This window comes from Mesoplodon bidens, assembly GCF_964165515.1.
Source record: "Mesoplodon bidens genome assembly, chromosome: 19".
NCBI classification, from domain to species: domain Eukaryota; kingdom Metazoa; phylum Chordata; class Mammalia; order Artiodactyla; family Ziphiidae; genus Mesoplodon; species Mesoplodon bidens.
The window spans coordinates 39,560,640-39,573,274 of record NC_138179.1 but is presented as its reverse complement, the minus strand read 5'-3'; the positions used below and the strand labels follow the sequence as shown (position 1 = coordinate 39,573,274).

Sequence of the window (12,635 nt, the reverse complement as noted above, 5' to 3'; positions counted from 1 at the left end):
ATTGTTTTCAGTGTTACATTTTTGATTAGATTTTTTGGTGGTAAAATATTCATAACATAAAAATGACTTTGATGTGTACCTTTTAGTACGTTTTTATGTCTTTTAGTACATAAATATATTTGTATGTATGTGCCTACCAAGTAGTATTTTTGTTCTTCTAGTCTCGTTCTATGCATTTTTTTCATAAGTTTGCTCATGTTGTATATACAACTTTGTATTCTGCTTTTTTGCCGAACGTTATATGATATGTATTTCTCCATGCCTATAAAAATGTTCCATACACGTGATTTTTAGTAGTTGCAGTATAACTCAATATATAGGCCTACCATCATTGATTTACCTAGTCCCCCAAGTTGGTTATTTATATCATAGCCAGTTTTGTAGGTTTAAAACTACTGTTCCCGTGAATCTCTGTTCATGCCTCTTTGTATATCTGATCATTTCTGTAATATAGAAATAGACTGTCACTTCAGGGAGTACGAACATTTTTAAGGATCTTGCTAAATGTATCCATATTGCAAGAAAATTTTTACCGATTTATATTTCTACTCATAATGTGTGAGTGTCCCATTTGATTTTTTTTTTTTTTTTTTTTTTTTTTTTTTGCGGTATGTGGGCCTCTCACTGTTGTGGCCTCTCCCGTTGCGGAGCACAGGCTCCGGACGTGCAGGCTCAGCGGCCATGGCTCACGGGCCCAGCCGCTCCGCGGCATATGGGATCCTCCCGGACCGGGGCACGAACCCGTATCCCCCGCATCGGCAGGCGGACTCTCAACCACTGCGCCACCAGGGAGGCCCCTCATTTGATTTTTATGTGATAATTAAAGCATAATTATGAATCGACGGAAAAGATCTAGTTCATAGATTCGGTCAGACTAGTATTTCTTCTTTTTAATAACCTGTGCTCCGGTAGCTTTTTTATTTTTTATTTATTTATTTATTTATTTATTTATTTATTTATTTATTTTTGGCTGTGTTGGGTCTTCGTTGCTGCACTCGGGCTTTCTCTGGTTGTAGCGAGCGGGGGCTACTCTGCATTGCAGTGCGCGGGCTTCTCATTGCAGTGGCTTCTCTCGTTGTGGAGCACGGGCTCTAGTCACGCAGGCTTCAGTAGCTGCACCACGTGGGCTCAGTAGTTGTGGCTCATGGGCTCTAGAGCGCAGGCTCAGGGGTTGTGGCACACGGGCTTAGTTGCTCCGCGGCATGTGGGATCTTCCCAGACCAGGGCTCGAACCCGTGTCCCCTGCACTGGGAGGCAGATTCTTAACCGCTGCGCCACCATGGAGGTCCGCTCTGGTAGCTTTAAGGCTGAGATTTTGAAGTACCATTTAATATCATTTTGTATTGTAAATTTTATGCTATATTATTTGATTAAGGGTGGTAAAATTTTACATGTACTTTTACACAGTTTAGTCAAAATACATTTATTGCATATCTATATGTTAGGCACTGTGCTATGACATTGGGGGAAACTTGAAAATAAAATCATCTTTGCACTAAAGGAGTTTATGTTAGTGAGATAGCCATAATAAGAACATAATATCATGCCCTCATACTGTAGTAGAAGTAAGAATAAAAAGTTGCATGAGCACAGAAGAGAGAGGCCTGGCATAGAGGTGATGTTTATAGTTTTCTTATTGATATCCTAATTAACCTCCTCATTTTTCTTCACATATGCTTGCAGTTTCTTTCTCCACGTCTTCATTGTCATCACAGTCTCCCTCAGGATGCCCCTTCTTCCCTTTTACATCCATCAGAATCCTACTCATTCTTTCAAAACCCACCATAAGTCCACTCCAGCAAAGTGGGTTAGCAAGAAGAGAATGATGACTTGTGTCCTATACGTTCAGTTTGACATTGGCCTTGTTTTTTTGGTTGCCATTCTATCTGCATGATTCTCTCCAACTAGAGTATGGGTTCTTTGAGAATGGGTACTGTGTCCTTGTCTCTTCATGTTTTCTGTGATACCAGTCATATTGCTTGCAAGTTTCCATTCAATAAATGTTTGCAAGAGGATGGTGGTATCTGTAGCAGCCATAAGTAGAATACCCCGAACTTTTGACCTTACTTTATTGTAGAATTTACTGTTGAAAGTATTATCAGCTTGGCCGAATGATTTTTGGTTGTGGTTTCCTACAGAGGCTACTGTTCCCGTAGACAAAGACGTCTTCGGAAAACACTCAACTTCAAGATGGGGAACAGACACAAATTCACGGGGAAAAAAGTAACGGAAGATCTTCTGACTGATAACAGGTATTGACTGCTCAGTGCTAAGTGCTGAATGCGTCTTGCTAATACATTTATTGAACAATTACAGCGTGACAGGTGTTGTGTCAGACTCTTAGTTATTTCACGTGATCCTGTGGAATAGACATCTTTACTACTCCTGTGTTATAAGATGAGGAGACTGAGCCTCAGAGAGACTCTCTAACTTGTTCAGGAACCATGGTAGAATGGTAAATGTTGAAGTCAGTGATTAGACTCTAACTGGTTATTAGGTAAGGTTTCTAGAACGCAGATTTCAATGTTTGAGTACTTAAATCATTATGTCTTAAGCGAAATCTGGCCATGTGTAAATTATTACAGAAGAGTTTTATATTTCGGTGCTGAATGCATTCATGCTTAACATGACAGGATTACTCTATGAAAGCGATATGTATTAAAAGTCTATGGGTCAGTTCCTCAGACTTTGACCTGTGGGCCAAAATGGTCTTCCTGCCACCTGTTTATTGTAAATAAAGTTGGAACGCAGCCACACCATTTATTTAGATATTGCTTACAGCTGCTTTTTTGCTACAGTAGCAGAGTAGTTGTGACAGAGACCATATGGCCTCTAAAGCCTAAAATACTTACTGTTGGGCCCTTTATGAAAAAAGTTTGCTGCCCCCTGGTCCAGTATGTGGCCAGAACTGAGCTAGACACCATATTGGATGTAGAAGAGTTGGGGAGGCATAGTTACTGAACCTCATTGACTCTGATATTGTTGAGAGATATTGGTTGAGTACAGAACAGGGAACACTACAAGATAGCAAAACTGCTATATTGTGTGTAATTTACTCATAAGAATTCTGAAGTCTTGGAAGGGAGAAGTTAGTTTGGGGGTTCTTGATGGGGAAGCCAGGAAGCCTGCATGGAGGAGGCTGGACCTTTAAGGGTTTGTGAGAAGAAAAGACATTCTGTGTTCAGGGAAACAGCATGCCATGTTGTCTTTGAATGCAGTGTAGGAACTGTAATGCTCTGGGCAGTTGTTAGCTACTGCTCAGGCAGCGAAGAGGCTTGGAGCTTGGTGTATGAGACACAGTCAGAAAACTAGAGCATGATGGGATGAAGCAGGATGGATTGATTAAATCCGATGAGATGAAGTTAGGAAGAGTCTGTTATAACAGTGAGACCAGGCTAAGCTGCAGTTAAAGGAAGATTAATCAAGGCAGTAGTTTAAAGAAAGATTCACCATAATAATAATAAAGTAGCTAACTTATATAGCAGTTAGTAAGTGCCAGGCTCTGGTCTAAGTGTGTTGTATGTATTACTGCATGGGAGAGTGAAGCACAGAAAGGTTAGTATTTTGCCCAAAATCACACAGCTAGTGAGTGGTGGCACTGAGATTCCAATCCAGGCCCTTAACCACTTCAGTATACTGCCTCTCTTTGCACCGCGAAAGAAACCATCAACAAAATGAACAGGCAGCCTATTAAATGGGAGAAGATATTTCCAAATGACATATCCGATGAGGGGTTAATATCCAAAATATATAAAGAACTCATACAGCTCAATATCAAAAAGACAGACAATTCGATTAAAAAATGGGCAGAGGATCTGAATAGAAATTTTTCCAAGGAAGTTATATAGATGGGCATCAGGCACCTGAAAAGATGCTCCACGTCACTAGTTGTCAGGGAAATGCAAATCAGAACCACGATGAGATATCACCTCACACCTGTCGGAATAGCTGTTATCAAAAAGACAAGAAATAACAAGTGTTGGTGAGGATGTGGAGAGAACAGAGCCCTCGTGCACTGTTGGTGGGAATGTAAATTGGTGCGGTCACTATGGAAAACAGTACAGAGAGGTTCCTCCAAAAATTAAAAATAGAACTATATGACTCAGCAATTCCACTTCTGGGTATTTATCTGGGAAAAACTCCCAAAAACATGAATTAAAAAAGATATATGGGGCTTCCCTGGTGGCGCAGTGGTTGAGAGTCCGCCTGCCGATGCAGGGGATATGCGTTCGTGCCCCGGTCCGGGAAGATCCCACGTGCCGTGGAGCAGCTGGGCCCGTGAGCCATGACCACTGAGCCTGTGCATCCGGAGCCTGTGCTCCGCAACGGGAGAGGCCACAACAGTGAGAGGCCCGCGTACCAAAAAAAAAAAAAAAAAAAAAAAGATATATGCATGCCAGCGTTTATTGTGTAGCATTGTTTACAATAGCTAGGATGTGGAAGCAGCTAAAGTGTCCACTGATAGATAACAGATAAAGAAGGTTTTATATCTAAGTCTGTGTCTATATATTTTTATGTATATTTAAACCAGAGCTCAGAAACAAAAACAAGGGATGCCAACTTCATCTTGTAAAAGCAAGATCAGGTTACATATATGTGACTCAGCCATAAAAAAGAATGAAATCTTGCCATTTGCGACAACATGGATGGATGTAGAGAGTATTATGCTAAGTGAAATTAGAGGAAGACAGATACTGTATGATCTCACTTATATGTGGGATCTAAAAAACAAATGAACAAACAAAACAGACTTGTAGAGAACAAGCTGGTGGTTGCCAGAGGGGAGAGAAGTGGGAAGGGGTGGGTGACATAGGGGAAGGGGATTAAGAAGTACAAACTTCCAGTTATACAGTAGAGTCACAGGGATATAATGCACAACATAGGGAATATAGTCAGTAATATAGTAATACCTTTGTATGGTGACAGATGGTGACTAGACTTCCTGTGGTGATCATTTCATAATGTATAAAAATATCGGATCTCTGTGTGATACACCTGAAACTAATATAATATTGTAAGTCAGCTATGCTTCAATTAAAAAAAATACACACACACGCACACACATATATATATGTATGTATACACTGCTTCTCAAGGACTTGGTTTCTAACTGAGTTGGGATGAAGGAGATACGATTCAAAGATGAGGCCAGATTACGTGCCTAGACTGCCTGTATTTGTTAACTTTGGGAGGGGTAAGTCTGGGTTTGCCAAGTTAGAGGCGATAGCAGGCTTTTCAATGAGATGCGTCTGATAGGTGGTTAGAAACCTATCAGAGATGCTGATTTGGGAGCCATGGTTGATACTGAAGAGCAGCTCTGAGGAGGAAGGCAAGGAAGAGCACAGGGAAAAGGTGAGAGGCCAAAGAGTGCACGTCAGAGAATATCTGAGTCTGGTGCTCTTGGCCTTTGCTGTTCAGTTGGCCCATTCTGTCTCTGGTTTAGATACTTGCTTCTGGTTCTGATGGATGCTGAGAGAGCCTGGAGCTATGCCATGCAGCTCAAACAGGAAGCCAACACTGAACCCCGAAAACGGTTCCACTTGTTATCTCGCCTACGCAAAGCTGTGAAGCATGCGGAGGAGTTGGAACGCTTGTGTGAGAGCAATCGTGTGGACGCCAAGACCAAGTTGGAGGCTCAGGTTAGTGTCTCAACATCAGCTTTGCTTTACTGTGGAGATTAGAGGCGTAAACAGAACAGAGTTTCTTACATTATATGTTGGTAGTCAGGAGAGGAAAAAACCTAATCTTGCTTTTAAAAGGTGAAGTTGGCTCTTGTTTTTGTTTTTGAGCTCTTGGTTTTTAACAATTAGCTCTAACTTTTAAGAAAGCCCATGCTTCTTTTGATACGTGCATGGAGAACTTGTATCTGGGAAGTTCACAAAATAAGAATTATTTTCTTAATGAATATTTGAAAAGAGATGAGAGATATTTCAACTTTTAATGCTTATGTTATAGCCCAGAAGCGGGTTGTTAAATAAAATGAAGGGAACAAATTTTCTTTATTTTGCAGTTCTTTCCGAGGAAGTAAAATGAATCATAAAATTACCTGTGTATCACATTTTATTAGTGAAATAAATTTTTTTCTTTTAGAATCAACCTGAATATCTCTGTAGTCTTGATATCAAAGTTCGAAGCAAGTAGAGGAGGTTGGGCTGTCTGGTTATCGGGTGTTGAAGCAGTTTCTCTTTTCCCGTCACCTTACAGGCTTACACAGCTTACCTCTCAGGAATGCTGCGGTTTGAACATCAAGAATGGAAAGCCGCCATTGAGGCTTTTAACAAATGCAAGTAAGTCCTCTGGTCCAAAGGCTGTGACCAGTTTTGATGATAGTAACATTCAAGCTGCAGATCAGCTAATGCTTGTTTCTGTGAAAGTTATTACAACTTCTTTCTTTTTTTCTTCTCTTTAGAAATGTTGATTCTTCTCTTTCAGCCTCAGAACATGCCAGTTCTGGTAGTTGGTCTGTGTTCCTTGTGAGTTTACTTTCTTAGAGTGAGGCTGCTGTGAACCGTGATGTTTCTTTCCTTGCAGGACTATCTATGAGAAGCTGGCCAGCGCTTTCACAGAAGAGCAGGCTGTGCTGTACAACCAGCGTGTGGAGGAGATCTCGCCCAACATCCGCTACTGTGCATATAACATTGGTGAGCGGGCTGCATAGGGCATCGACAGGTGGCTTGGTGGTAGTTCATCTCAGAGAGCCTAGAGAACTTCTTTAACTTTCTTCCCTTTCCCTTGCTTCCGTATTTGGTGTGGGTTTTGGTTGATGAAAAGAGTAGAATTGTCGGAGTTAGCCCTGCTTGAAATCCGGAAGGGAATTCCATTGCTTCAGTTTTGGCCCTGCCATCTTCTTTACTCGCCAAGAGCTGTGTGAAAGGACTTGGGAGGCCTTGAAACGTGCTTATGGAGGGAGAAGAGCTTGGTTTTGAATCTAGTGGTTCTTGAGGGAACAGCCAACTCCCTCGAGGATTTTCCACTCAATATCTCTCTTTTTCTTAGGGGACCAGTCAGCTATCAATGAACTCATGCAGATGAGATTGAGGTCTGGGGGCACTGAGGGTCTCCTGGCTGAAAAATTGGAGGTAATCCAGTATGCACATTTTTGTGAAAAGTCTTTGGTTTGAAAAAAGTCCAGTAAAAGAAGTAATCCATAATCCCGTCATCCAAGGATAATTGCTGTCAATATATGCATATTTATATCTGTTTTTAGCAAAAACTATTTTCACTTAATATTTTAAAGTGTTCAACTTTCTTACTTTGGTACTCATAGAAAAAATAGGAAATATAAAAGACTGGGAAAGATTGGGGGAAAAAAATAGAATCATTTAGGAGCTTCCCTTGTGGCGCAGTGGTTGAGAATCCACCTGCTAGTGCAGGGGACATGGGTTCGAGCCCTGGTCTGGGAAGATCCCACATGCTGCGGAGCAGCTAAGCCTGCGCGCCATAACTGCTGAGCCTGTGCTCTGGAGCCCGCGTGCCGCAGCTGCTGAGGCCCACGTGCCTAGAGCCCATGCTCCGCAACGAGAAGCCACTGCAATGAGAAGCCTGTGTACCGCAATGAACAGTAGCCCCCGCTCACCGCAACTAGAGAAAGCCCGCTCACGGCAACAAAGACCCAACACAGCCAAAAATAAAAAATAAAATAAATTTTAAAAAAAAGAATCATGTGGGTTACCACCCAGAGGTAACCACTGTTAATGATATGAATATCTTGCAACCTTTTTTAAAAATGTATGTATGTATGTATGTATGTATGTATGTATGCATGCATGCATGCATGCATGCATGCATGCTTTGGGTCTTCACTACTGCATGTGGGCTTTCTCTAGTTGCGGCAAGCGGGGGCTACTTTTCACTGTGGTGCCCAGGCTTCTCATTGTGGTGGCTTCTCTAGTTGCAGAGCACGGGCTCTAGTCGCACTGGCTTCAGTAGTTGTGGCTCGTGGGCTCTAGAGCGCCGGCTCAGTAGTTGTGGGGCACAGGCTTAGTTGCTCCGCAGCATGTGGGATCTTCCCGGACTAGGGCTCAAACCCTTGTCCCCTGCATTGGCAGGCAGATTCTTAACCACTGCGCCACCAGGGAAGTCCCTCAAACTTGTATATGTAGAGAAAAAGGCATATGTTTTAAAAATAGAATCTCAGTATACACTGTGTAGTAACGTGCTTCTTAAATTTAATGTCACGTGCATTTTTTCCACTTCAGTAAATACATTTCCATGCATCTTTTGATGACCGCATGGTATTCCATTGTGGTACATGTTTTATTTGACCACTCATTATGTTAATTGTTTAAAGTGGTAACTGGTATTACCATGAATATCTGTGTCCCCAGTTTTTGTATACATTCTTAGTTATTTCCTGAGGATAAATTTGTAAAAGTGGAATTGAATGTTTTGGAAGCTTTTGATACATATTGACAAATACTTTTAGTAAGTTTCTACTAATTTACATTTCTGCTTGCGATGCTTTTCTCCTTACACTCCTTGCCAAAACTTAATGTTGCTCTTGTTAGCCTTCTGTCGTGTCCTTTTAATATTGGAGTTTCTATAAGCTAAGAAATATGCCAGGGAGGAATTTAAATACAAATTTGTATATACTCTATAAGCTGTAGTATGTTAGTTTTAGAAAGAGACAAATGATAGTTTCCATTGATTTTCACCTTGATCACTCATATCCACAGTTAAAGCTTTAACTTTTTAAAACCACCTTCCAGGCCTTGATCACTCAGACTCGAGCTAAGCAGGCAGCCACCATGAGTGAAGTGGAATGGAGAGGCAGAACGGTCCCGGTGAAGATTGACAAAGTGAGGATATTTTTACTGGGATTGGCCGACAATGAGGCAGCCATCGCCCAGGTAAGGAGCAAGGACCTATTCTGTTCTCTTCTGTGTGTGTCTGGAGGTTGTCCTTGTGTGTTTAACACGTAGTGTTTTGTTGCTGCTTGGGATTTGGTAACAGTCTCAAGATGTACCCTCTTGAATAAAATTATTTTGAAAGCTGAGTTTATCAAGGAGTTCTTGTGTTTGGAGGGCAAAGAAATTGACAGTGACAGCCTTCAGTAAAAATGGGAGCAACAAGGGTCTGCTTAAAGTCAGGGCTTACATTCGGCCCAGCAGGTGGTGCAGCAGCATGACTGTTATGTCCCTTGTCTCTGTCTGACCTCTTGTCCTAGCCTTCTAGCCCTAAGGGCCACCTCTTGTCCCTGGGCCCTTTAAAGACAGCTAAACCAGAACATCTTGTTTTATGTGTGGTATGTATGCAGTATTCATGCAAAGCCATACTACCTGATGCTCCTGCTGAGGTGATTCTTACCTGTTTGTGGGTGTGAACAACCAAGTGAGTTCCAAAAGATGAGAGATCCTGGTGATCTTGGTTTGTATGAAGTAGGCAGTGATCGAGGCATTTTTCTAGAGCTCCTTCTCCATATTAGGTGAAGAACGTCTGAGAAAAAACCAGGCTGCTCCCTGTGTCTCCAGCCTCAGCAGGGACCAGTGGCATTTCGTGAGACTTCACAGCAAGCTACTGCACCCGGAGTGATATTTGTATGAGGTGCTTTCTTAGTTGTGCTGATGAGTTGTCTTAAGCATCCAAACCTTTCAGTGACTTGTTCCAAAATGGCTCCTTCGGGTTGGGGACAGCTTTCAACAACTGAAGGATTTCTTTGTGCCTTTTGTCTGTATTACATATTGCCCCTTATTTACCCTTTATTTCCTTGAAAGACAGAAGACTAGAACAATACCAGAAAGTTGAGTTTTCATTAATCTAAAAGACTAAACTTTTTCTGAGAACATTTCATTGGCATTTAGGGTATAGAGGTCTCTCTTCTGGACTAGGGCTGATAGCGACCATTTAGATTATGCAACTGCGTTAACTCTTTTGTTTTAAAGCGGTACATACTGGAAGAAAAGAACTGCTACAGTTCTGTGCCAGGCATCAGGCAGTGACAGTGGGGCAGAATTTCTGGATAGAATAGGGGGTCAGTAGGGGCAAATAAAATAGGGACTCCTTAGGAATGGGGCCACAGACATACATCAGACAAAGGACAAGAAAAGATAACATTTATTAAGTAACTTTAAAAAGTTGTTCATGCTTAACATTTATAAAATATAAATTTAAAAAATGTTTCCTTTATTTATTTTGGCTGTGCCGTGTCTTAGTTGTGGCATGCAGGATCTTTAGTTGACTCATGTGGACTTCTGAGTTGCGGCATGTGGGATCTAGTTCCCCAACCAGGGATCAAATCTGGGCCCCCTGCATTGGGAGCGTGAAGTCTTACCCACTGGACCACCAGGGAAGTCCCAAAATATAAATGTTTTTAAGAAATCAACCTGACTTAAGAAAACAACCTGTGATGAGGTGACTGACCATGACTTTCTCTAGTTGCGGCGAGCAGGGGCTACTCTGTTGCAGTGCGCCGGCTTCTCATTGCGGTGGCTTCTCTTGTTGCGGAGCACAGGCCCTAGAGTGTGCGGGCTTCAGTAGTTGTGTCATGCAGGCTCTAGAGTGCAGGCTCAGTAGTTGTGGTACACGGGCTTAGTTGCTCCGTGGCACGTGGGATCTTCCTGGACCAGGGATCGAACCCATGTCCCCTGCATTAGCGGGCGGTTTCTTGACCACTGCGCCACCAGGGAAGTCCTGTATGAGTTTTTAATTGTTATCCTGCAAGATACAGTGGTGTGTTTGAGGAGTGTATGAAATCAAAGGGTTGGAAAGAACCATATAGGGATAGTTTCAAATCTTTAAAGGCTGAAGCGGGAAGAATATTTGAAGCCTGTTAACTTAGTGAATTACATTGATTAATTTTCGGTGTTTAAGCCAACCTTGAATATCTGGGATAACCCACTTGGTTATAATATATTGTACTTTTTATTTATACATTGCTGGATTTGGTTTGTTAATACTTTAAGAATTTTGCATCTGTTTTCATGAGAAAGAGTGGCCTATGATTTTCTTGTCTTGTATGTAATGTCTTTCTTAGGGTTGGGGTCAGGGTTATACATACCTAATAAAACTAATTTGGAGGTGTTCCCTTCTTCTCTTTTTATGAAAGAGTATGAAACACTGGTATTTTTTTTTCCTTAAATGTTTGTTATAATTCACCAGGGATACCATTGGTCCTGGAGTTTTCTTTGTGGGAAGGTTTTTAAAATTTGTTTTTGCTTGTTTTAAACAAATATTATTCCTTTACAAGTTGTAGGGCTGTTCGGATTTCCTGTTCCATCTTGTGTCAGTTTGGATTTTATTTTTTTAAAGGAATTTGTTAATTTCATGTAAATTGTTGATTTTACTGATGTAGAGTTTACAATATTCCGTTATCATTTTAATGTCTGTAGAATCTTTTAAGTGCCTGGTTAATGTGCTTGTTGCGGTGAATAGTTATCTGTGGTTTTTTAAGCATCTTACAGTACATTAGGATCACTTGAGTATCAGAGGCCTTTAAATAATTTGGTAGGCCAAACAAAATATGTATTAATCCCAGGAATCCCATTAAGGTTTTAACATTAACAGCAGGGTGGGGGGAGATGGATTGGGAGATTGGGATTGACATATATACACTATTGATACTGTGTATAAAATAGGTAACTAGTGAGAACCTACTGTATAGCACAGGGAACACAGGATGATTTGCCTGTTCTCCTTATTGTATCGAGTTGTTCTCTGCCCTGGAAACCAAGCACTCTGCCTGAGACAGGGCTTTTCATTGCCGTGTTTCCTAACCCGGCTGATGTTGGTGTTCACCACCCTCTGGGAACTGGAATTCAGGAATTTGGTAGCCCCAGCTTCTTGCTTGCTTGTAGAGGTTTTTATGACATTTAAGTATTAAACTGCAGTTTACTGAAAAGCGTGGAAGGAAGAAATAATTCAGGGAGATAATATTAAACTGCAAAGACTGGAGCTGAGGCTTAATCAGCTGCCAAACTCCAGCTGCAAAATCCTTCCTTTCTTTAGCCAAGCTTTAGGTTCTCATGTCTTTAATATTGTCTTACTTTATAATTTATTTCTGTTTTGCTTTGTTAGTCCTTGGTCCTACCTGAATTGTCCCTGGTGGTGATTTGAGGGTGTAAGGCAGCTCTTGGGTGGGGTGGGGGGGTGGGAAGCTTTAAAGTCTCTGCAGGTTTCATGATTCTTATCCTCAGGTTATGGCTAATGTTTTTTTTTTGTTGTTGTTTGTTTGTTTCGTTTTGTTTTGCGGTATGCGGGCCTCTCACTGTTGTGGCCTCTCCCATTGCGGAGCACAGGCTCCGGACGCGCAGGCTCAGCAGCCATGGCTCACGGGCCTAGCCGCTCCGCGGCATGTGGGATCCTACCGGACCGGGACACAAACCCGTGTCCCCTGCATCGGCAGGCGGACTCTCAACCACTGCGCCACCAGGGAAGCCACATGGCTAATGTTTTAATGTTTGACTGGAAGGGAGATCATTTCCCCTTTTCTCTAAAAAAAAAAAAAAATCTATTTTTAAGTGAGGTTTGTATCCTCTTTTACTCAAGGCCCATGTATTTTTCACTAGACCTCACTGGGCCGAGTGAGGCTTGGTTCCCATCCCCTTGGTTCTCCTGCGAGTATGGTGGAGAATGTGGTCAGTCTCGCCTTGTTGTCTCTTAGTCATACCACCAGCAATTTTTGTAGACAAGCGAAAACA

At 41.8% G+C, this 12,635-nt stretch overlaps 1 protein-coding gene across 1 annotated transcript in view; it reads left to right on the top strand.

Annotated features, from left to right (window-relative positions):
- SRP68 (signal recognition particle 68) overlaps nucleotides 1-12,635 on the top strand; it is a 30,375-nt gene that overhangs the window by 2,322 nt on the left and 15,418 nt on the right. The window contains exons 3-8 of the mRNA XM_081219297.1: nucleotides 2,139-2,252; nucleotides 5,444-5,639; nucleotides 6,205-6,287; nucleotides 6,532-6,641; nucleotides 6,997-7,079; nucleotides 8,709-8,849. Coding sequence (XP_081075423.1) covers nucleotides 2,139-2,252; nucleotides 5,444-5,639; nucleotides 6,205-6,287; nucleotides 6,532-6,641; nucleotides 6,997-7,079; nucleotides 8,709-8,849 — 727 coding nt within the window. The remainder of the gene's footprint in view (nucleotides 1-2,138; nucleotides 2,253-5,443; nucleotides 5,640-6,204; nucleotides 6,288-6,531; nucleotides 6,642-6,996; nucleotides 7,080-8,708; nucleotides 8,850-12,635) is intronic.